Source organism: Anabrus simplex, chromosome 3, assembly GCF_040414725.1.
Source record: "Anabrus simplex isolate iqAnaSimp1 chromosome 3, ASM4041472v1, whole genome shotgun sequence".
In the NCBI taxonomy this organism is placed as follows: Eukaryota; Metazoa; Arthropoda; class Insecta; order Orthoptera; family Tettigoniidae; genus Anabrus; species Anabrus simplex.
This window is the reverse complement of record NC_090267.1, coordinates 459,221,980-459,245,771: the sequence shown is the minus strand read 5'-3', so window position 1 is coordinate 459,245,771 and position 23,792 is coordinate 459,221,980. Positions and strand designations below refer to the sequence as shown.

Below are 23,792 nucleotides of genomic sequence, written 5' to 3'. Positions count from 1 at the left end.
ATTAAGGTACAGCTCCAGCATTTGTCTGGTGTGAAAATGGGAAACCACGGAAAACCATTCTCAGGGCTGCCGACAGTGGGGTTCGAACCTACTATCTCCCGAATACTGGATACTGGCCGCACTTAAGCGACTGCAGCTATCGAGCTCGGTAAACCTCTCATTATTGGTGTGTTGTTTCAGAGTAGTGCAGTGTTGCATGAAGGATGTCTATTCGACTGGAGAAACTGAGGCGTATTCCGTCCTTCAACATATCTCGACGTGAGAACGGGCTCAAGTTCGTGGATCCTCTTTTCCGCTTCTCCCTCACTCGGCTCGTGGAGGCCGCCTCTACTTCAGAGCAACAAGCTTCCCCTGGTACGGAGGCACGATTCGCTGCAGGGTGGGACCAGCAGTTTCGCGAGGAGTGGGGACGACTCAGAACAGCCGTGCACGAACTCTTCTCCTGCAAGGTGAGTTACACCATCTTCTTCTTCTTCTTCTTCTTCTCGGTTTGATATGGTGGTGGTAATTGCTATTTTAATAATAACATAAATACATCTCCATTATAGACTTTTACGTCCGACTCGTTGGCTGAATGGTCAGCGTACTGGCCTTCGGTTCAGAGGGTCCCGGGTTCGATTCCCGGCCGGGTCGGGGATTTTAACCTTCATTGGTTAATTCCAGTGGCTCGGGGGCTGGGTGTTTGTGCTGTCCCCAACATCCCTGCAACTCACACACCACACATAACACTATCCTCCACCACAATAACACGCAGTTACCTACACATGGCAGATGCCGCCCACCCTCATCGGAGGGTCTGCCTTACAAGGGCTGCACTCGGCTAGAAATAGCCACACGAAATTATATATAGACTTTTACGCCTTCTGCAAGCCTCTGTGAATTTACTAGCCGCCGCCACAATCCTCTATTTATAACTAGTTCTGTGGCCTCGTAGAGTTCTATACCTCTTAAATCGTTAGAAACTGAGTCTAACCAGCGCCGACTTGGTCTCCCTCTACTTCTCTTACCCTTCATAACAGAGTCCATGTTATGAATGGTGCGAAAATATCGCTCATAGGATCTGTTTGTGCATGCATATCAGTGGACTTGGTAGACTGAAATGTAATAGCAACTTCTGTCTCGGTGAGGAAAGCAACGGGAAACTACCTCACTCCTCATTTCCCTAGTATGCCTCTTCAATGACGCCTAGGCTATCTAAGACAGCTGTTGGAGGAGCTGCGGAGGGTCAAATCATCCTTCGGGCTGAAAACCCAACATACATACACAACCTATCCTCCTCCATTCCCCTCGCATGACCCCGCCTCCGAAGCCGGTATATGCGTACAGCTTCATCTATCTAGTTCATTCCTAACTTATCTTTTATCTCCTCATTCCGATTACCCTCCGGCCGTTGTTCCCACCCGTTTGTACCAGCAATCATTCTCGCTACTTTCATGTCTGTTATACTTCTAACTTATGAATAAGATATCCTGAGTCCACCCAGCTTTCACTCCCGTAAAGCAAAGTTGATTTGAAAACTGACCGGTGTAACGACAGTTTCGTCCGAGTGCTGATTTCCTTCTAACAGAATACTGTTGGTCGCAGTTGTGAGCTAATAATAATAATTTACGTGCCACTAACTAGGCCTACTTAAAGATGGCTTTTGGAGCCGCTGAGATGCCAGAATTTTGTCCCGCAGGAGTTCTTCTACATGCCAGTACATCTACCAACACGAGGCTGATGTATTTGAGCACCTTCAGCTACCATCGCACTGAGCCAGGATCGAACCTACCAAATTGTGTCAGAAGGCTGGCGCCTAAACCGTCTGAGCTACTCACCCCGCCCCGGCTGCTGTGTTAAGAGGAATTACAACTGTACAACCATCCTTTTTTAACGCTAATCAAGAGGAAAAATGGAAGAGGTCTGACACTTCGAACAATGAAGGCATCGGCAAAAGAAAAGGAAAGATGGAGCGAGTTGGCCGTGTAGCTGTGAGTTTGCATTCGGGAGATCGTGAGTTTGAATCCCACTGTAAGCAGTCCTGAAGGTGGTTATTCGTGGTTTCCCATTTTACATCAGGCAATTGCAGGGGCTGTACCTTAATTAAGGCCGTGGCCGCTACCTTTCCACTCCCTCCATCGCCGAAAACCTACGATGTATTAGTGCAACGTTAAACCAGCAGCAAAAGAAAAAAAAAAAGAAGCAAGGGCCACGAAGGGCATGAATATGAAAGACACCTTAGGTCTACGCTTCGCAAGCTGAATAACATAGGGGTCGGAAAAGAACAAGAATTGACCAAGAGAGGTCGAACAGGAAATATGATATTGAGGATAATGGCGGAAATAGGTGAACTCAGTGCTAGAATCAGAGAGGGGAACCATGATTGTAATGCACGCTTCTGAGTTGGAGGACTGTGGCCCCCATTTAATTGTCTCTAATACAGGCAGGGGATACCGTGGATATATACTATTACCCCCACTCATAGAGGATTTACTGATGGTGACTCTAATACGTTGACGCGAAGTCCAATGCTCCTTTTATATCTAGAGTTGACTTTGAGCTTATAGTCTAAAACAGGGCCTCTCAGGGTGCATGCGCTCGATGCAAAAGACGACTTCGCTTCGTTACCAGAGTGCACACCCCCACTCCTCGATTTGGAGCAATAGCGCTGTCTCTCTCTTTCCCCACGCCTGTCTCGCTCGCTCCCCCTGTCTCCCTCTTCCTCACTTGCTCCGTAGCGCTCCAAATCTGGGCCGAGTTGAGCCGAGCTTAGTCGAGTAGCCCAGAGACGAAGCGTTGGTCCGAGCCGAGCCGAGCGGGACCGATGCACTGTGCACATGAACTCTGCGCCGCTGTCTGCACGCGTGATATTTTGGGCGTTTGAGAGGTCCTGGTCTAAAAAGATAGTAAAATACAAAGGCGCTTCAAAAAAAAAGGCAGGTGCTCATACGGATTTATTTTACAGGTAGATATACGGATACACAGTCGTAGAATATTGATATGCAATACTGTTCAACATGGTCACCATTCTTGTCCAAGCACTTGTTCCAACGGTACACTAAGCCATAGAAGATTTTTTTTTTTCTAGTTGCTTTACGTCGCACTGACACAGATAGGTCTTATGGCGACGATGGGATAGGAAAGGCCTAGGAGTTGGAAGGAAGCGGCCGTGGCCTTAATTAAGGTACAGCCCCAGCATTTGCCTGGTGTGAAAATGGGAAACCACGGAAAACCATATTCAGGGCTGCCGACAGTGGGTCTCGAACCCACGATCTCCCGAATGCAAGCTCACAGCCACGCGCCTCTACGCGCACGGCTAACTCGCCCGGTAAGCCATAGAAGAAATCTGCGTCCAGTCGCTGAGACCTCGTCATGATGGCATATTGGATGGCTGTATCGTACTTGAATCGCTTACCACCTAGATGCTCTTTCAGCTGGGTGCCATGATAGGGCTCAGTCCGGTAGTATTTGAAGGTGCTCAAATACGTCAGCCTCGTATCAGCAGATTTACTGGCACGTAGAAGAATTCACATGGAACAAAATTGCGCTTTATGAAGACGCCAAGGTACCGGAATTTGTGTCCGGCTCCATAGGTACATGGTTAGCGTGCTGGTCTTTGGTCACAGGGGTTCCGGGTTCGATTCCCGGCAGGGTCGGGAATTTTAGCCATAATTGGTTAATTTCTCTGGCACGGCGACTGGGTGTATGTGTCACCTTCATCATCATTTCATCATCACGACGCGCAGGTTGCCTACAGGTGTCAAATCAAAAGACCTGCATCTGGCGAGCCGAACTTGTCCTCGGACACTCCCGGCACTAAAAGCCATACGCCATTTCATTTCACCGGTATTAGTGGTCTCCTTAAACCATAAAATGTAGTTCTCTTTACTTGTACCATAATTAGCTGTTCCCCCTTTTTCCAATAGACCCTGTCATTGTACATTTCACAGAATAGTCTGTTCAACCTCTCTCAAGGTTATTGTTCATATTAAGCCACGTTCCATCAAGCCACATACGTTCCATGAGACATCTCAAATACGGGGTGAATGAAAACAATATAGCTGGTAGGCCCTAACCAGGTTTCAAGATCGCGTGCTATCGATATAAATCGATATGAATGGCAGCTTGGGATTTGTTGGATGTGTGTATTTCCACTCATAAATCCTAGACAGCTTCGAAATGTCGATTAACAATTAGTTTTAATATTCATCTATATATATACAAGCCAAATACCACTCACTGATCACTATCTCCAGATCCATAAGACCTAGAAAGCTAAAATTATGTACATACGTTCATCTTATGCCATTGAGGTGAGCTAAGAAAGGATTTTTCAAATTTCAGCTTCTGCCTAATAAAATAGGCTATTATAGGCGAAAATCGAATTTACCGTATAAGGACGAGACTAAGGTCATTTTAGGTCTTACGACGCGAAGAACAAATCTCGACACCGAAAATCACGTTTAAAGGCCCTAAATCCAACCGTTTTTGACATATTGGCATCACACTTTCCCCTCTCTAAATACTGGAGAGCAGATGTTTAGAGACGCACGAGCGAGCCGATCGGAATCATTACAACGTCCGCTTAGGCAGACTGCGTAAGACATGCAGAAGGATTGCACAAAGAAGATTTATGTGAAAGAAATGCAAATGCATGGTGCTCACTGTCAGCAATGATCAAACGTTCTTCTGCGTTCTATCAGAAGGGGCCTGCCCTTATAATGAAAACTCCCAAGCCTGGACTCTATATAAGAAACGACGTGGTGTTTCTCGGGTAACGGTAAGAACAACTTAATCTAATAAAATCTTGCTCACAACGTGTATAGTATTTTACCTAGGATTAACCCCACGGCATTTAACGCCTTTGAAAGGGTTTTGGCCTGCCCAGCGACCGCTGCTCAGCCCGAAGGCCTGCAGATTAGGAGGGACCGTGTGGTCAGCACGACGCATCCTCTCGGCCGTTATTCTGGGCTTTCGAGACCGGAGCCGCCACCTCACCGTCAGATAGCTCCTCAATTCTAATCACGTAGGCTGAGTGGACCTCGAACCAGCTCTCAGGTCGAGAGAAAAATACCTGGCCGGGAATCGAGCCCGGGGCCTCCGGGCGAGAGGCAGGCACGCTACCCCTACACCACGGAGCCGGCTTACCTAGGATTACGTATAAAATATAGAATTCCGTAGCGAAACATGAGTACATGAACTAGTTCAGAACATGAATTGAACTAACTTTCCTCGAAGGGAACCAGGCTTGCGAAACGGAAAAATGTGTTATCTCTGAGTTCCAGCGTTTATCTGCTAACTGCTTCCGGGCTGAAGCCGGAAGACGTGGTCAGTAGTCAAATAAGATAGGCCTAGTCGATGAAAACAGATGATAACTGAGGCTGGATACCCCAAAAATTACATACGATTTTAAATACATTATATTCATGTATGATCATTGGTTCTAGGACATTTCGTACCTCAGATATTTCGTACCACCGGACATTTCGTACCACTTGACTGGCTGGTTACCTGCGAAGTGTCAGTTAAATATCTAGAAGAGGACATCCCGTACCACTTGAAAGAGACTGGAAGTAATGCGAAGTAAAAACGATTTCCTAATTAATGTATTCATTTGTATATCCATTGTCCAGTACTGGCGCAGAAGCCTCCGCACGGTGTGACCACAACCTTCCGTCGGGCGCAACTGACCTGATTTTTACCTCGTATTCGCCATTCGCGGGGACCTAGCTACTTTCATCTTTCAGTAGTTTCCTATTTCCGCGTGACCTTCAAGCCCATATCGTCCAGTTCATCAGAATCTTTTATTTTACTTACTTGATAATGAAATAATGCAGTAGTTAGTTAATAAATATTCACAACAATAGTAATATTATCCATCCTTTTGCTCGTCAGACACACTGCGCCCGAACACGGTGTATATTTCTATTGTATTGTTTTGTTTCAGGCTTTATACATAAAAAAATCAACTTTCTTATGATATCTACGTAAACATAAGTATAGTATAAACGGCAGTTACTAAAGTAATATAGAAGTTTTCTTCAGCAAATGTTGTAAATTATTTTTGTTTCTGATTTCTAAAATGTGCCTGTGAGGCTCATTACGCCCGCTGGCGTGGGAATGGAATTCCAATTTGACATCAGGTGGTACGGATTGCCCGGGCGTAAATATTTGGGGATTACGGGAAAATCGTTCGCAGCTATATAACGACCTAGGGGGTACTAAATGTCCTAAAAAATCAAGTGGTACGGAATGTCCGTGGTACGAAATGTCCGGACACCATGATCATTGTCTGAGGAAACAACACGGTGTTTTGGTTTTTGTTTTTTTTTTTGCTAGGGGCTTTACGTCGCACCGACGCAGATAGGTCTTATGGCGACGATGGGATAGGAATGGCCTAGGAGTTGCAAGGAAGCGGCCGTGGCCTTAATTAAGGTACAGCCCCAGCATTTGCCTGGTGTGAAAATGGGAAACCACGGAAAACCATCTTCAGGGCTGCCGATAGTGGGATTCGAACCTACTATCTCCCGGATGCAAGCTCACAGCCGCGCGCCTCTACGCGCACGGCCAACTCGCCCGGTACAACACGGTTTTGTGTGTCATATTTTTTTTTTTTTTAGCGCAGAATACATCTTTTCAGAGGACGTAGACTACTTGGTCTACTACACACCGACAGACCCGAGTACTTTTCGTTCTTTATAAATTTGTGTGCCACCCCAATCTCCACTACTCCCGAGTGTTATCAACAGCTGCGTTTCTACTTCCATGGTCATGGTTACCATAAAGTAGACTGAAAAATAGGCCTATATATGTTTGTTGTTTACCATTTGTTTTACGTCGCACCGATACAGAGTGGTCTTTGGCGACGATGGGAGAGGAAAGGGCTAGGAGTGGAAAATATACGACCATGGCCTCTATTAAGGTGTGAAGTGGGAAACAACGGGAAACCCATCCCTAAGTAGAGCTATTATTTACTGTTATTTAGGACAGGAAATAACAGAGGATGGAAGATATGCAAAGGGGGACGCATAAATAACCGGACACCACTTTAAAAAATAGAGAATTTATTTTTTTCGATTGACGGGCGGTCGCAGAGTGGGCTTCTGCTGGTCCGACAGCCCTGCATTTCGACCGACCAACCGAGCAGAGGAGTTATGGCCATGGCTCTAATGTGGATCTACGCCTCTGCATTCGGGAGACGAAGAGGGGATGTTCACCACCGTTGGCTGTCCTGAGGATGGTTTTAGGGGTTTTCAGTCACCCTGCACTGAGGCGAATGCCGGGACAGTTCCTAGTATAGGCCACGGCCGCCAACCCTCTCACCTTCTCCGCACATCTCCTTCTCCGATACAAATCTCCTGGCCTGAGAGATGGCGTCACCGTCTAGGAGGCCCGCCTCCCCCTTCAGGGGAGAAATAAAAACATTAAGTAGTAGTAGTAACTCTACGTCTGACAAAGGACCGCACGTTCAATTTTTTTCAGATGTGCCCACTCTACGAAACGGTGACTTCAAGGGCTTGTAGTGTTTCGGTGTGGTGGTGGTGGGCTGCCGAAAGTGGGGTTCAAACCCACCCGAATACTGGATACTGGCCGCACTTAAGCGACTGCAGCTATCGAGCTCGGTGCAATGCTGTATAGAGGGATGTAATCACTATTGCGTGTTTCTGTGGTGGTTGGTAGTGTGTTCTCTGAATATGAAGGATAAAGTGTTGGAACAAACACAAGCATCCAGTCCCCGAGCCATAAGAATTAATGGGACGCGATTAAAATCACCATCCCGGCCGGGAATCGAGCCCGAGACCCTTTGAACCGAAGGCCTCAAAGATGACCAATCAGCCAATGCGTCGAATGAACGGGTGTAAAAACATAGGGGGGAAATGTGTGGGCTCTGTATGCGTCACGGCCGCGAGTTTTCGGCATGAAGTACCTTGTCTAGTGAAATGAAATGTACGAATAGAATATAACAATTTATTGGCAAGTCACCGAATCGGTTGAGTAAAACACAACGTTGGCCCTGTAGAGCCGCAGGACCGCGGCCGCACTGGACAAGCGGGGCGTGTCACAAGATGGCGGCACTTTTTACGTTATTTCAGCGTCGGACGTACTATGATCATCTTTCTGAGTGTATATCTCTTGGTCGGATGAAGAAATCTTGACGATTTTTCACCATCGCGTTTGGTTTGATGGAGTCTATTGATTTTTGAAATGTTAGCAATATTATTATAAAATAGGAACCGAGAGGCAGGCCTCAACGTACATTTTTAGCTTCAAGATTCAACTTTACTTCTGCTACTTGCTTTACGTCGCACCGACACAGATAGGTCTTATGGCGACGATGGGACAGGGAAGGGCTAGGAGTGGGAAGGAAGCGGCCGTGGCCTTAATTAAGGTACAGCCCCAGCATTTGCGTGATGTGAAAATGGGAAACCACGGAAACCCATCTTCAGGGCTGCCGACAGTGGGATTCGAACCTACTATCTCCCGAATACTGGATACTGGCCGCACTTAAGCGACTGCAGCTAACGAGCTCGGTCGATTCAACTTGAACGAGGAATTAGTAACGCATTATTGTCACAAGTAATGTGGACTAGAGGTCTATCAAGCTTTGAAATGATACATGAAATAAATCAAACGAAACGACATGTCTACTAGCAACAGCGAGTCAAAAGATTCTGAGTGCCTCCGTGCCTGCGGGGAAGGAAGTGAATAGGCGTATTTCATACGAGTGAGGTACCTAGTCAAGGACAAGAGCTACGTAACTTCATGAGAACAATTGCTCCGTGGTTCATAGTCGCAGAGTTATAGCGAGTTCTGTTTGCATTACACAATGTTTTAGTACGTGCACCACTTCGGGTAAATACGTTGCCACGTCATACTGTATAAATCTATACACATATTAAAAGTAAGTTTGAACGATATTTGTCCTGTGTTTGCTCCGCCGTAACTCGGAAACGACTGGAGATATGTAAATGCAATTTGATAAACTTTTATGCGCATTTTAATTTGAATACCAAGATGTTAATAAAAGGAATCCTCTTCCTTGGAGCAATCACATAAACAGAATTGTATATAAGGGTTACCGGTATCTTCATACGGTTATAAGGGTGATTAGGGGTAACTTATTTTCTTAATATAAGTTTTATTGGCCACCTAATAAATACAATATTTTTTTACTAGGACTAGTTTCGGCAGATGAAAACGGCCATATTTAGGTATTCATAGCAAGACATTTTAAGGAAGGACATACTGTCATTAAAATTGAATCTCTTAATGCAAACGTCAAGTAAGACAATCTTAAAATGCTATGGCCACAAATATGGTCGCAAAAACACATATGTACACAATTAAAATATTCATTATGGTCCATATAAAATAAATTTTTACCTTGAAAAACACTTGTTAAAAACGTGACATTGATCTATCAATGTCCGTTGATGCTTATAAAAAGAGTAAGTTGTGAACATGTATATAAAAAGCTGAGGATGTTATAACACACAGTGTCCCAAAAATGTACTCACTCTTCGACTGTCAGTAGGCTAACTTAACCAGATGGAGCACCTACCCACTATCATAATGAAGTATGGGCCTATGTCGATGCAACGTTTCCGGAAAGCTGCATTGGACAAAGAGACAGTGTCGAATACCCCCCCCCCCCCCGAGTTCAGCCGACTTGACGCCCGTGGACTTCCTATGTCAAAGATGAGGTTTATGTCAGAAAACTAGCAACATTCTATGCGTTGTAACAAAAAATTGAAAGACAGTATCTCCACATTGCAAATGAATTGCTTCAAACAGTTTGTGATTCAATTCCATGAACTCTGTCTGGATAGTGATGGTGGTCAGTTTGAACTTGAAAAGATCCGAAGGAAAGCAGCTCGATTTGCTCTGTGTGATTCCCAACAAAAGACTAGAGTTACGAAAATGTTGCAAAATTTGGGCTGGGAAGACTTGAACGTAAGGAGACGAGCTGCTCGACTAAGCGGTATGTTTCGAGTTGTCAGTGGTAAAATGGCTTAGAATACCATTATAAGATGAATAAAATTGCCCGCCTCTGTGGTGTAGTGGTTAGTGCGATTAGGTGCCAACCCCGGAGGCCCGGGTTCGATTCCACATTCTGCCACGACGAGGGGCGGGGACGGGGTCCACTCAACCTCGGGAGTTCAACTGAGTAGAGGTGGGTTCGATTCCCACCTCAGCCATCCTGGAAGTGGTTTTCCGTGGTTTCCCCACTTTTCATCCATGCAAATGCCGGGATGGTACCTAAACTTAAGGCCACGGCCACTCACTTCCCTTTTCCTTGTTTATACCTCTCAATATTCCCATCCCCCACCAATGCCCTTGTTCAGCATAGCAGATGAGGCCTCCTGGGCGAGGCACTGGTCATCCTCCCCAGTTGAATCCCCCAGAGTCTGAAGCTCCAGGACACTGCCCTTGAGGCGGTAGAGGTGGGATCCCTCGCTGAGTCGGAAGGAAAATCCAGCCCTGGAGGATAAACGGATTAAGAAAGAAGAAAGAAGGATGAATGAAATGGAGTGGGATTTTTAAAAGTACGGAAGATCATGAAATGAAGATAAAGTTGGAACTCAAGAGAACAAATTGGGGCAAATATTCGTTTATAGGAAGAGGAATTAGGGATTAGAATAGTTTACCAAGAGAGATGTTTGATAAATTTCCAACTTCTTTGAAATCATTTAAGAACAGACTTGTTAAACAACTGATAGGGAATAGGCAACCTGGGTGACAGTCTTAATTGCAGGTCATTTATTGATTGATTGATTGATTGATTGATTGATTGATTGATTGATTGATTGATTGATTGATTGATTGATTGATTGATTGATTGATTGATTGATTGATTGATTGATTGATTGATTGTTATATTTGGATATTAACTAGATCTACAAATTAATAACCAGAAGTATTATGGCTATCTCCAAACTCTGAATAAGCGTTTATGGGGTTTCTGTCCGTATTGTTCACGAAACAGTAAAACGTTCACATGATTATTACGAAAACTAGAGACAGTTCATGAAAAGAACATCCTGTAGGTGAATAAACGTAATGGCAGTGAAAAGGCTTTTTTCAGGAAGTATTTCGAATGAATAATGTTTGGAATTTTGCCTCCTAAATTATTATTATCATTATTATTATTATTATTATTATTATTATTATTATTATTATTATTATTATTATTATTATTTAATCCGTTTACCATCCAGGTTCCGTTTCTTCTCCAGACTCAGCGAGGGAACCCACCTCTATCGCCTAAAAGGTAGTGTCCTGGAGCGTGAGATATTCGGTCGAGGATACAATTTGGGATGAGGACCAGTACCTCGCCCTGGCAGCCTCACGTGTAATGCTGAACAGGAGCCTTGTGGGGGATGGGAAGATTGGAAATTCTAGGCAAGGAAGATGGAAAGAAACGGCCGTGGCCTTAAGTTAGGTACTATCCCGGCATTTGAGTGGAGGAGAAGAAGGAAACTACGGAAAAGCACTTGGAGGATGGTTGAGGAGGGACTCGAACCCCCTCTACTCAATTGACCTCTCAAAGCTGCGTGGACCCCGTTCAAGTCCTCGTACCACTATTCAAATTTCGTGGCAGAACCGGGAATCGAACCCGGGAATCCGGGAGTGGCAGCTAATCACAGTAACCACAGAAAGGGACGCCTCCCGAATTAGTCAATAAATTGTCCAACATTTCACAGAACAGCAAACCATGTTCGAAGACAAGACTCATACTTGTAGGTCATTCAGAAGCTTAGCTTAGCTTAGTTCTTTTGCCGTTTTTGTCTCGCTCCGGGGAAGTCGCAACTAGGAATGAGTGGTTATGGGAGGAGGTCAGTGTAACTTACATGTCAACATGTGGACTTGGCCCAGTTTTACGGCCGGAAACACTTCTTAACGGTGGAGGGATGTACTCATGGTAGCTGGGACAAACACAAACAAACACATCTACAGGGCAGACAATTTTCAAGTGATGACAAAGTGTATGATGAACTGTTCAACAAGTACAACACCAAATTCTATCATCAGGGAATAAAGGACAATGTTTGTAAACAATTCCTGAACACACGCGGGCAATAGCAAATCAATCAATTAATCAATATGACGTGACACTTGACTGGAATCAGGTTAAGTACATTTAGAGCCGTGAATTAGTTTGGCCTGTTTTGTCTTTATCAGAAGATGATTTATCTTACGGCTATCGTGCAAGTTTGAAGTACGAGTTGGAGGAACAAAGAAAAATAAGTAGATAGCTGAGATCAAGTGCTATTAAATTAAATACTGGGTCATAAATACCTGCATTTTTCTTGCACGAATGTTAAGTCAGTAAGTATGTTCCTTATTTTATTGCCTAAACATAAAGTAAATCAGCTCACAGAGACTTTTATATCCTCTGGTTTGTAGTCTTAACGATCGATTTACATCCAGGTGCAAACATTTGCAATAAAGAATGAGTGGTTATGGGAGGAGGTCAGTGTAACTTACATGTCAACATTCACAGGACGACTGTGTCGCTTTTCCGTGAGAAAGTAATGCCTGTTGTCTTGAATTTGCAATAGTTGAACGCTTGTGAAAATCGATGACCGAAGTGGCAGCCTGTCAACATCAGATGCATTCGTTAATGTCTTTATGAACATCAACTGGACATACAATTTTCAAGTGACGACAAAATGTATGACGAAGTGATGAAATCTTCAGCAAGTAGAACACCAAATTCTATCATCAGGGAATGGAAAAAACAATGTAGAAAACCTGTACGGTTTGTTCTGGGTGATTTCAGACAGAAGAGATGTGTTGCGAAAATGGTTCACTTCTAACTGGGAAGACTTGGGAGTAATGAAACGAGCTGTTCGATTACGCGGTATGCTTCGAGCTGTCAATGGAGAAATGGCGTTTACTAACGACGAACAAGCTTAAATGGAGATTTTGCAAGTAGGAGAGATCATAATATGAATACAAAGTTGGAGTTCAAGAGGAGAAAATGGGGCAAATATTCGTTTATAGAAGAGAAATTATGGACTGGAATAATTTACCGAGGGAGATGTCCGATAAATTCCTAACTTCTTTGAAATCAAATAATAATACAGCTTTACTTTTACGGTCTTCGGAGACGCCGAGGTGCTGGAATTTAGTCCCACGGGAGTTCTTTCACGTGCCAGTAAATCTAGTGACACGAGGCTGACCTATTTGAGCACCTTCAAATACCATCGGATTGAACCAGGTTCGAACCTGCCAAGTTGGGATCAGATGGCCAGCGATTTAACCGTCTGAGCCACTCAGCCCGGCCGAAATCATTTAAGACTAGATAAAAACTGCTAGGGAATCTGCCACCTGGGCGATAGCTCTGTTGATTGATTGATTGATTGATTGATTGATTGATTGATTGATTGATTGATTGATTGATTGATTGATTGATTGATTGATTGATTGATTGATTGATTGATTGATTGATTGATTGATTGATTGATTGATTGATTGATTGATTGATTGATTGATTGATTGATTGATCGATCGACGTCCGCAAACTTCGGTAAGATGGCCCATTGATAACACCGGTACATATTTATCTTTGGACATTCTTTCTTATATCTTTGTTTTTCTCTTTATTAATCCGTTTACTTTCCAGGGTTGGTTTTTCCCTCGGACTCAACGAGGGATCCCACCTCTACCGCCTCAAGGGCAATGTCCTGGAGCGTGAGGCATTGAGTTGGGAGGATACAACTGGGAAGGGGGATCCGCACCTCCTCATCCCGGCGGCCTCGCCTGCTATGCTGAACAGGGGACTCGCGAGGGATGGGGAAATTGAAAGGGATAGATAAGGAAGAGGGAAGGAAGCGGCCGTGGCCTTAAGTTAGATACAATACCGGCATTTGTCTGGAGGAGAAGTGTGAAACCACGGAAAACCACTTCGAGGATGACTGAGGTGGGAATCGAACCCCCCTCTACTCAGTTGACCTCCCGAGGCTGAGTGGACCCCGTTGCAGCCCTCGTACCGCTTTTCAAATTTTGTGGCAGAGTCGGGAATCGAACTCGGACTTCCGGGGGTGGCAGCTAATCATGCTAACCACTACATCACAGAGGCGAACACTATATTTGAACATTCTTTTTGAAATTCATTATGTTTTTCCGTGTAAAGAAGTGCACATGTATCACTCGGAGTACTAAAAAATATATTTAATTATTAAACCTAATTAGAACTGATAAATTCGGGTTCATGCACACGTTACGTGAATATAAAACGCACAGCCTATTCTAGTTTAATAATCTTCACACATTTGTGTACAATATTAAATTAATTTCAACTAAAAGGTACGTGATGAAACGGTATTTCCCTGGAATTCAGAGCGGTGTGTGGTTTTGTATTAACGCCTGCCTTTTATGTCGAGCTGTTCGTTTACTTGGTATTAGTTTTGTGCTTTAATAATGAATTTAAACCAGTCTGTTTATAATGAATTGATTTAGATGAATATCCATTATTACGTCATAGTAGTCGTTTTGCTTTGGTCTTGTCCGTAACATGCTTCTCTTTCGGATCGTTAAAAGGCTAGTAGAAAATTAACACAACACGAATTTATCGTAAATTCTGTAAGGTTGTAAACCTCTGTGGCTCAGGCGGCAGCGCGCCGGCTTCTTACCGTTGGGCTCCGTGGTTCAAATCCCGGTCACTCCATGTTAGATCTGTGTTGGACTCTCCAATATCATTTCATTTCATCTGTCAATCATTAACCATTGTCCCAGAGAAGTAAGACAGACTTTGGCAGGCGGCACAGTTCCTATCATCACCGCTAGATGGGGGCTCTATTCATTTCATCTCTAACCCTGCCGCATGACTAGAAACAGGCTGTGGATTTAAATTTTTTATAATGTTCTTTTGGTGTGAGACTTCTGAGATCGTTTAGCATGCTTGAATGGATCCGGTAACATCAATTTATAATACAAGAAAAACTGTCATACTGGTAATTTAATTACTCACATACCATTGTATGCAGACCTTCTATATCATATTTCACTTAGTAGTAGTAGAGTGCCGCAAACTTAACCTAATGTGTACCTGTTCTCTTTTATTTATTTATTTATTCACGAAGCACAAGATACAGCTACACTGAGCAAATTTCACTTGCACTGTCAACAGACTATTTAACAAACGTAAACTTCCATAATAAAATATAACAAGATCAGGTATACATCCTACTAGGGATGGCAGTTTTTAAAAAAATACCGATATTTCGATATATTGAAAACTTATTTTCGATAATCGATATTTATTGCACATAATATATCGGTATATTCAAGCGATATCGATATATCGTAACCCAAGAGTACAAGAGTAACTACAATATATCATCACCAGACCTCAATGCATATATATCAATATTGGTTTATTCTGCCTGTGCACGCGACTGGTTGGTTGAGTTTATCTTGCTACTGGAATTCGCGGTTTAATTATCCATGGAAATTATCCATCAAGGGCTGCTAATTTCAGATGACCACTAGCCTGCACGGTTGCTAGGGTTATACTTCCATAACACAAATTTTCATTCACCCGCAGCCACAAGACAGCAGTCGAGGCATAGATCCTGAATAAATAGCTTTTTTAAAGAAATAAATACACACGTAAAATAGAGTAAAAGAGGTAGTGTCAGTAATGCTTGATGAAGTTCGTATAAACCTCGTAAATTAGTGGAAATGGCTGAAAACAGTTAAGAGTATGATGCAGCATCTACCGTGCAAGTATTTATGGTTTTATCATTGCACTGATATGATAAGCAAGGAAGAGGGAAGAAAGCGGCCGTGGCCTTAAGTTAGGTACCATTCCGGCATTTGCCTGGAGAAGTGGGAAACCACGGAAAACCACTTCGAGGATGGCTGAGGTGGGAATCGAACCCACCTCTACTCATTTCACCTCCCGAGGCTGAGTGGACCCCGTTCCAGCCCTCGTATCACTTTTCAAATTTCGTGGCAGAGCCGGGAATCGAACCCGGGCCTCCGGGGGTGGCAGCTAACCACACTAACCACTACACCACAGAAGTCTTACCACGCTTACGTCTCTTGGTTAACTGTTTTGTTGAAACATTCCAATTTACGTGCAAACCAGATTCAGAATGATATAAAATCAAATGAAATTTTCCAATCATTTAGTAATACATAGACGCAGATTCGAACAAATCAAATCATTGTTGATGGCTTCAAGCATGCTGCACATTTTAATGGACTTAAATTCTTAGCTGCCGTCTTACCTTATAAAGTAAGGAATCAATCAAATTCGGAATTATATACAAACAAATTAAAATTTTTAATCATTCAGTATTATGTACATATAGATTCAAACAAATTAAATATTCCTTGATGGCTTCAAACAAGTTGCATATTGTTAATAGATCCCCGTTTTATAGAACTTCAATATAATTTCAAATCCTTGTATTTTGGAAAAGAAATATTTTGATATCGAGATATATCGCTATTTTGTTTTGATAGTAGGATAATATCGGCATGTCGATATCGAATGAAATATCGATATTTATTATATCGGAACGTCCCTAGGTGTTATCGATGCCTACGAGATAAGTAAAGGCCTCAGCATGCACGGTCTCTTCAAGTACTAAATTGCCAAAGTAGCAGCAGTTCAAATATCGCCGCTGGATGTGAGGTTTTCCCTCCATTCCTCAGCACGATTCCAATTGGCATTACGATAATAACTTGCACATAAAAGCACATTACAAATATAAAACATAGCGTTTTGAGTAGGAAAGTGATACTTCTAAGACGTTTAATGAAGAAAAATAAATGTATCACCCAGTAATTCAAGATGAGCTCATAAGAATCAGGTAGTATAATTGCAACCGGAAAGTACACATCCTAATAAAAATGAATATACTCCATAGCATATTTTAAAACACTGCAGTATTCACATAGCCTACGTCGATGAATGCAGAGTGGGTCTCGGCCCACAAGTGGCCACGGCTGGTCCGTGGTCCAACAGCTCTGCACTCCGACCGGCCAACCGAGCAGAGGAAGGGTGGCTCTTCGTCTCTGTATTCGGGAGACTGGACAGGGCTGGACCTCACGGCTGGTCCCCGCTGTCGGTTTTCCTGAGAATGGTTTTCCGTGGTTTTCCATTCTCCTGCAATAAGGCGAATGCTGGGAGGGTTCCTAGTATAGGCCACGGCCGCCAACTCCCTCACCATCTCCGAGCATCTCCTTCGCCGTAACAAATCTCCCGGCCTCAGAGGCGGCGTCACCAACTAAGAGGCCCGCCTCCTCCTTCAGGGGAGGAATTAAAACATTTTAGTATTAGTACGTAACCTAGTCTTGCCATGCAAATACGATGGATACCCTGAAAAAAGTGTTGGCATTGATTGCGGCTAGTTTTAGTAGAAATGCTAAAACACGTGCTTGAAAATGTTCACTACATACTACAGACTTCGAGGAAGGTTGCCACATGCTATTTTTCTCGTCACCGCGACATGACATAATTAAGACCCATTTTTCTCGTAGTTCTACATTTTCTCGTGGAAATAAATGCCACTACCTTTCTGAAGTTTACTTTTGCAGAATGGAGCACAGCAATAAACCATTGTTTATCACGCTCAATAAACATCTTGTGAATAGAATGTTTACAATAAATACTCTCTCGGCTCTTGTATATTTATCAATATGCACAAAACATTTTCTTAATGTAAATCCACAGCCTGTTTAGAGTCATTTGACCGGGTCAGCAATGGAACGAATTAAGCCCCATCTAGCGGCAGAATGGGAAATTTCCCGGCTGCCGAAGCCTGTCGCACTCCTCTGGGGCAATGATTAATGACTGACAAATGAAATGATATTTGAGAGTGTTGCTGGAATGAAAGATGGCAGGGAAAACCGGAGTACCCGGAGAAAAACCTGTCCAGTACAAATCTCATATGGAATGACCGGGATTTGAACCACGAAACCCAGCGGTGAGAGGTTGGCGCGCTGCCACCTGACTCGCGGAGGCTTCTATTTTCATAACTTTACGTTTAAATATAAACCATATACTCATCACAAGCTGAATACACAAATCAACGCCTTTTATAATGAATTTTAAGGCTTATCTCACCTAAAACCTCACTAACTTACCTTTTTCCTTCACAGTTTCCATATACGTCTGTGTTGTTAAATAGTGGAGGGCTAAGACGAAGTCTAGCGGTGACTCTGGAACTAGAACGTATTTCGCGCTATGTAAACTGCCATGCGGAGGCAACTGTGTTACATATTCCACCGTTTGTATTCGAACTATAGTCCAGTCTACCAGAGGCTCAGAGCAAGGTATTGATTAGATTGGATATTTCCAGGTTACAATTCCACCTTCACTAGCACCATCTTTTGCAGAATTATCGGCATTCTCTAGTGCGGATGTTGTTAATGAAATTATTAATTCAAAGAAAAACGATATATTTATGGAAAAACCGATATATTATTCGATAAATTGAATCAAAATTTCGATATCGATATATCGATAAATCGAAAGGAAAATATCGGTATTTCATAAAAACCGATAAATCGTTGCCATCCCTACATCCTACTAATAACTGTCCAAATCGAAAACCATGAGAATGTCCATGTTCATAGCCAAGTCGTCGTGGGTCAAGATGGCGGTATAATCCCTTCACATCAACTTATCTTTAAGATACTATTTACACACCTCTCGAATACACTTTTATTTGATGCTATATCAAGCTCTTGTCTCCTATTAATATTGTTAAAGAGTGTTGGGAGGCGGATTAGGAAAGATCGTTGAAGTATTGAGTGCTGAGTGTGGGGAATGTGGAGAAGTTCTTTGGTTCTGGTGGAGCGGGAAGGAACGCGGAGAGAGAAGAGTGAGACAAGATGTTCCGAGCGGTAGTGTCCATTTAAGATCCCGTGGAGGAAACTCAGGTCAGCTACCTGTCACCTGATGTGTAGCGGTGACACATTAATTGCCATTAATACCTGCTGCGTAGACAGATTTCTGAGCTTGGAGTTTCTGTTCCTTACAATTGCAACAAAGAAGGACACTGCTCTGTCTAACTGCTTAGTATTGGAGGGGGCGGCTGTTGTCCAAATCGGAGAGCAGTAGTTTAAGAGAGGTTGAATGATCGTGAAGAAGAAGTGACGAAGAGCAATGGGGTCAGAAATTTCTGTGAAGCGATAGAGAATGCCTATTAATTTCATAGCCTTGGTTGTATATGTTTCTACATGGGTCTTAAATTGTAATTTTGTATCGAATATTACACCTACTTCACGCTGTTGCGTAACCACTGTGATGGGCTTGTCGAGTAGGTAATATGATGTCGGTACAGGAGATTTACGTAGTGTTATGGTCATGTGGCTGCATTTTTGTGAATTGGGGATAAGTTTCCAAGTACGGCACCAGTTCGAGAGGGCATTAAGTGAGGACTGTAGCAGAGCTGCATCTGCTGGATTCCTGATCTCCCTAAATATCTTGCAGTCGTCAGCAAAGAGTAGGGTATTCTTACTATATACAGTGGCTTCAAGAAATATTCGTCTGGTAACCTACGTGAAGTTATGAGTTAAATCATGACGTCCAGATATATAATGTCTTACCGATGTAAAGAAACTCTGAAGGCCCTAATTCAAAAATGCAATGGTCAGTATCACACCAGACTCCTCGTCGACAGAGCCTACAGGAAAGTAGTCATCCGTGGCCTTCACCATACGCAAGACCTGGAAGAGATAGCTGAAGAACTCTCCACCATTGGCTTCCGCATCGCCTCCGTGGCTCAGATGACCTTGCAGAAAGATAAAAGGAAGCTCCCACTCTTCCTTGTCACTTACTACACCAATCACTCTGACGACCTCAACATATTTGATATCAAGCACTTGCTCCGCACCGACATCAAGATTGAGAAATACAACAGTCCTTCTGGCCCAGTTCAGTGCTTCAAATGCCAACGGTACGGCCACCTCTCCGGAGGATGTCACTGTCTTTCCAGATGTGAGACTATCACACCTCAAACGACTGCCACAGAAGAGGAGACTGTTCGCAGAAACCCCGCTGTGCCAACTGCGGTGACCAGCATACGGCTAACTACCGAGGTTGAAGTCACTACCTCCGGATCCTCCAATCCTACCACTCCAGACTCCCCTCAACACGCAAAGGTGCCCCAAGCTCCGCTCCATATAAACTCAAAAGCAAGCGTCACCTACGCCAACGCCACCAACCCTCAACTCTCTGAGTCCGCCCCGTCCCCCCCCCCCTTCTAATGCAATCGACTTCACCCTTGCCGACTTTTCTCTTCTTCAAGGAACCAAGCACGGTCAAACCCCTCTCAAACCTCCAGTTCTTCAGACATACTTGAATTATTCAAACTACTTACAGACCCCGCCATCAAGAGCCTAATTACACTAATCAAGAACACCCTCTCTCGAATTGCAACTGCCCCCACTCCTGCTGCAAAAAAACAAGCCCTACTGGAAGGTTTCTTAGAGTGGTTCCATGATGCTTAACTCGTCAAACAACAGGGCTTCCCCCAGGGAACTGAGGGTCCCTTTTCGGAACGCCGAAGGCGATCAACGTCAACATATCGAACTGTGTGAGCTACTTAAGGAACTGAAAGCAGATGTCGCACTAATTTGTGAAACCTGGCTCAAACCTCGCCCCACCCTCCACATCCCCAACTTCAAGTCCTACAGAAATGACTCACCCAACCGTGAACATGGTGGAACCGCCATCTTTATACGCAACACCCTTCCCCATCAACGCATCCCCACCAACATCGAAGTAGCCACACATATAGGATCCCTCAGTCTCTCTGCGTGCTACATTTCCCCAAACGCCACATTTGACTAAGCTGATCTGGATAAAGTCATCCGTCCCGGGCTTCGACACCTGCTTGTGGGGGACTTCAACGCCAAGAAGTCACGATGGAACGGTCGCACCTCCACCCCCAGAGGCAATCAACTGGCTTGATACTGTGACGACAAGCTCCTGCTCACGCATGGTCCAGAACGTCACACATATTACTCCCACAACCCGAACATTATTCCCGATACCTTGGACATTGCCATTTCGTCAAGCACCCGCCACTATGTTAAACTAACTGCCATCGACGCTGTTAACTCCGATCATATCCCTGTTCTCATGACCATAGCTTCTAGTCCAATACACTCCCCCATACCCATCCACCTCCGCAAAATCAGCTGGCAAGCTTTCCGAGACTACTTACAATCCCATGTCCACGGCAATTCCAGTGTGAAAGGACCTGAAGTCATCGACTCCCTCACAGAGGAAATAACTGCCTCCATCATCGCCGCAGCTGAATCTTCCGCCGTCGGATCCTCCGTGGCCCGGACCAAGCCTGACTCACTCCCAACCGAAATCCTGGATCAGATCAAAATTAAGAACCGCACCCGCAAGCATTGGCACCTCTCCATAGACCCCATCTCAAATCAGTCTGGAACCGCCAGAAAAGGAACCTGGCCACTCTCATCAGGAACCATAAGATCAGATCCTGGAAATCCAGACTAGCTGAGTTAAGTGTGGCAGATAACTCACTGCACAGGATGGCTAGAAGGTTCACTAGGAAGCGGACTGAAATTACCTCCCTCCACGGACAACGAGGATTGGCTCATACTGACTATGATAAAGCAAACGCTCTTGCAGACACCCTAGAAGAAACCTGCACTCCCAACATTGAGCCGTCTGACGACGACTTCATTGATCATATCGAGGAGGACATTGGAAACCTAGGTAAATTCAACCTCCCTCCTGATTTCAAGTTTGTCTCCCCTTCCGAACTGCTCTCTGCTATCCGTAAACTCAAGAACAGAAAAACTCCTAGCCTAGATAATATCTCAGCAACCTTCTTGGAAAAACCTTCCAAGGAAAACCTTAACCTTCATCACTAAACTCTTCAACGCCATCTTCAGGTTCGCCAACTTCCCCAATCCCTGGAAACTGGCGAAAGTCATCAAGATCCCTAAGGCGCTCTCAGATCCCACCTTCTCTCAAAACTACAGACCCATCTCTCTCATTTCCATCCTCTCCAAACTCGTCGAGACAATCTTACTCTCCCGCCTACAAGCTTTTATCGACGACAAGCATCTTCTCAACGACGAGCAGTTCGGATTCAGAAGTGATCACTCCACCGTACATCAACCCATGAGGATCACCGAAGAAATCACTAAGAACTACAACCACTGGAGGCACACAGGAGTCTGTTTTCTAGACATCTCGCGTCCGTTTCAGAGGGCATGGCACGAAGGTGTTATTTATGAACTCAAACTTCTTTAATTTCCCAACTACTTGATTCATCTCCTCCATAGTTACCTCTCAGAGAGAAAATTTCAGGTCCAAGTCGGCAACTCACTGTCGGACCCCCGCCCTATCAGCGCTGGGGTCCCGCAGGGAGGGGCCATCTCACCAATACTCTTCAATACATACCCCGTCCTTCGCGTGCGAATGTCTACATCTACGCTGATGACACCGCCATTTCCGCTGTCTCCTGGCAAACACCCAGAGTTGAAAATTACCTCCAAGAAGCCCTCTCCACCACCGAACTATGGCTTCGACAGCGGAGAATTAAAATATACGTCACTAAGAATAGTGCTACTCTCTTCTCTAAGCGTACTCGTTCTGACCCTCTACCAATGGTCTTTTTCGGCGAGGTGATCCGGTGGTCCGATGTCATCAAATACCTGGGTGTTTCCCTGGACAGAGGATTGACGTTTAGACACCATATTGACAGAATCTCCGCCCAGGCGTATCGACGCCGTTACGAAATTATACCAATTATGAAAGCCGAAAATGGTCTCAACTTAGAAATCAGGCTCCTGCTGTACAAATCCTCCATTCGACCAATCCTCCAACATGCCAGTCCCGTCTGGGGAATCGCAGCCAAAACGCACCTTAACAAAGTTCAGCGCTTATAAAATCGTGCACTTCGCATGATCACAAGTGCGCAATGGTACGAAAGGAATCGTGACATACATAACGACTTACATATTGATGAAATTTACACCAGAATCCTGAACTCCGCCAGAAAATTATATTGTAATCTAAACTCCAATCCCAACCCACTCATATCAAACTTGGGTAACTATTAAACTGACGGTCTTCGTTACATGAGGTCCAAGTCACTCTTAAACTAACCACCCTTCGGGGTGCAGGTCACATCCTGACCAGCGCGATTCCGTTCTAAGCACCACCACTTTCAACATCTATGCAGTCTAGCCAACATCGTATCGAAAGTTGCACTCAAGGCCCATAAGGCCGGAGGGCTATAATCGCTCACTAGATCTAGGTTCACCCACATATCCTCCGAGAGGCGTGGTCTATCTACTACTAACGGTTGAGAATGTACGGCTTTCATATTCGTTAAGAAGCCAATGGGCAGCAATAATCGTAAGTTAAAAGCAAATATTCTAATATATAGGTTTACTAAACACGAAAATATCAAAATGTTCCCCGGAAAGGCCGTTCACCTATCTTGACAGAGAAGGAAAAGCGGCTAGTGGTCTGTAAAGTTAAAAAGTATCCAAAATTGAGTGCCCTGGAACTAAAAGTTCATGTGCAAATGAATTACGAAAGACTGTTTCAGCGAATACTGTAAGGAATGTTCTCTACGCAGCTGGCTTTCATGGACGAACATCCCGTAGAAAGCCATACATTAACAAAGTGAATAGAAAGAAGAGACGTACATTTGCAGAAACCAACAAAAATAAGGACTTTGAATTCTGGAAAACGGTCGTGTTCACAGACGAAAGTAAATGTAATATTTTCTAGTCGGATGGGTGAGTAGCGGTTTGGAGACAAAAGAACAGTGAGAAGGAAGAACGAAATTTGA

The 23,792-nt window shown here is 44.1% G+C and overlaps 1 protein-coding gene across 5 annotated transcripts in view; it reads left to right on the top strand.

The window, feature by feature from the left end:
* LOC136866508 (proline-rich protein 5) overlaps positions 1 to 23,792 on the top strand; it is a 290,564-nt gene that overhangs the window by 208,806 nt on the left and 57,966 nt on the right. For all 5 annotated transcript variants that reach the window (XM_067143547.2, XM_067143545.2, XM_067143544.2 and 2 more), the window contains exon 2: positions 181 to 449. In XM_067143547.2, coding sequence (XP_066999648.2) covers positions 204 to 449 — 246 coding nt within the window. In that variant the 5' untranslated portion in view covers positions 181 to 203. The remainder of the gene's footprint in view (positions 1 to 180; positions 450 to 23,792) is intronic.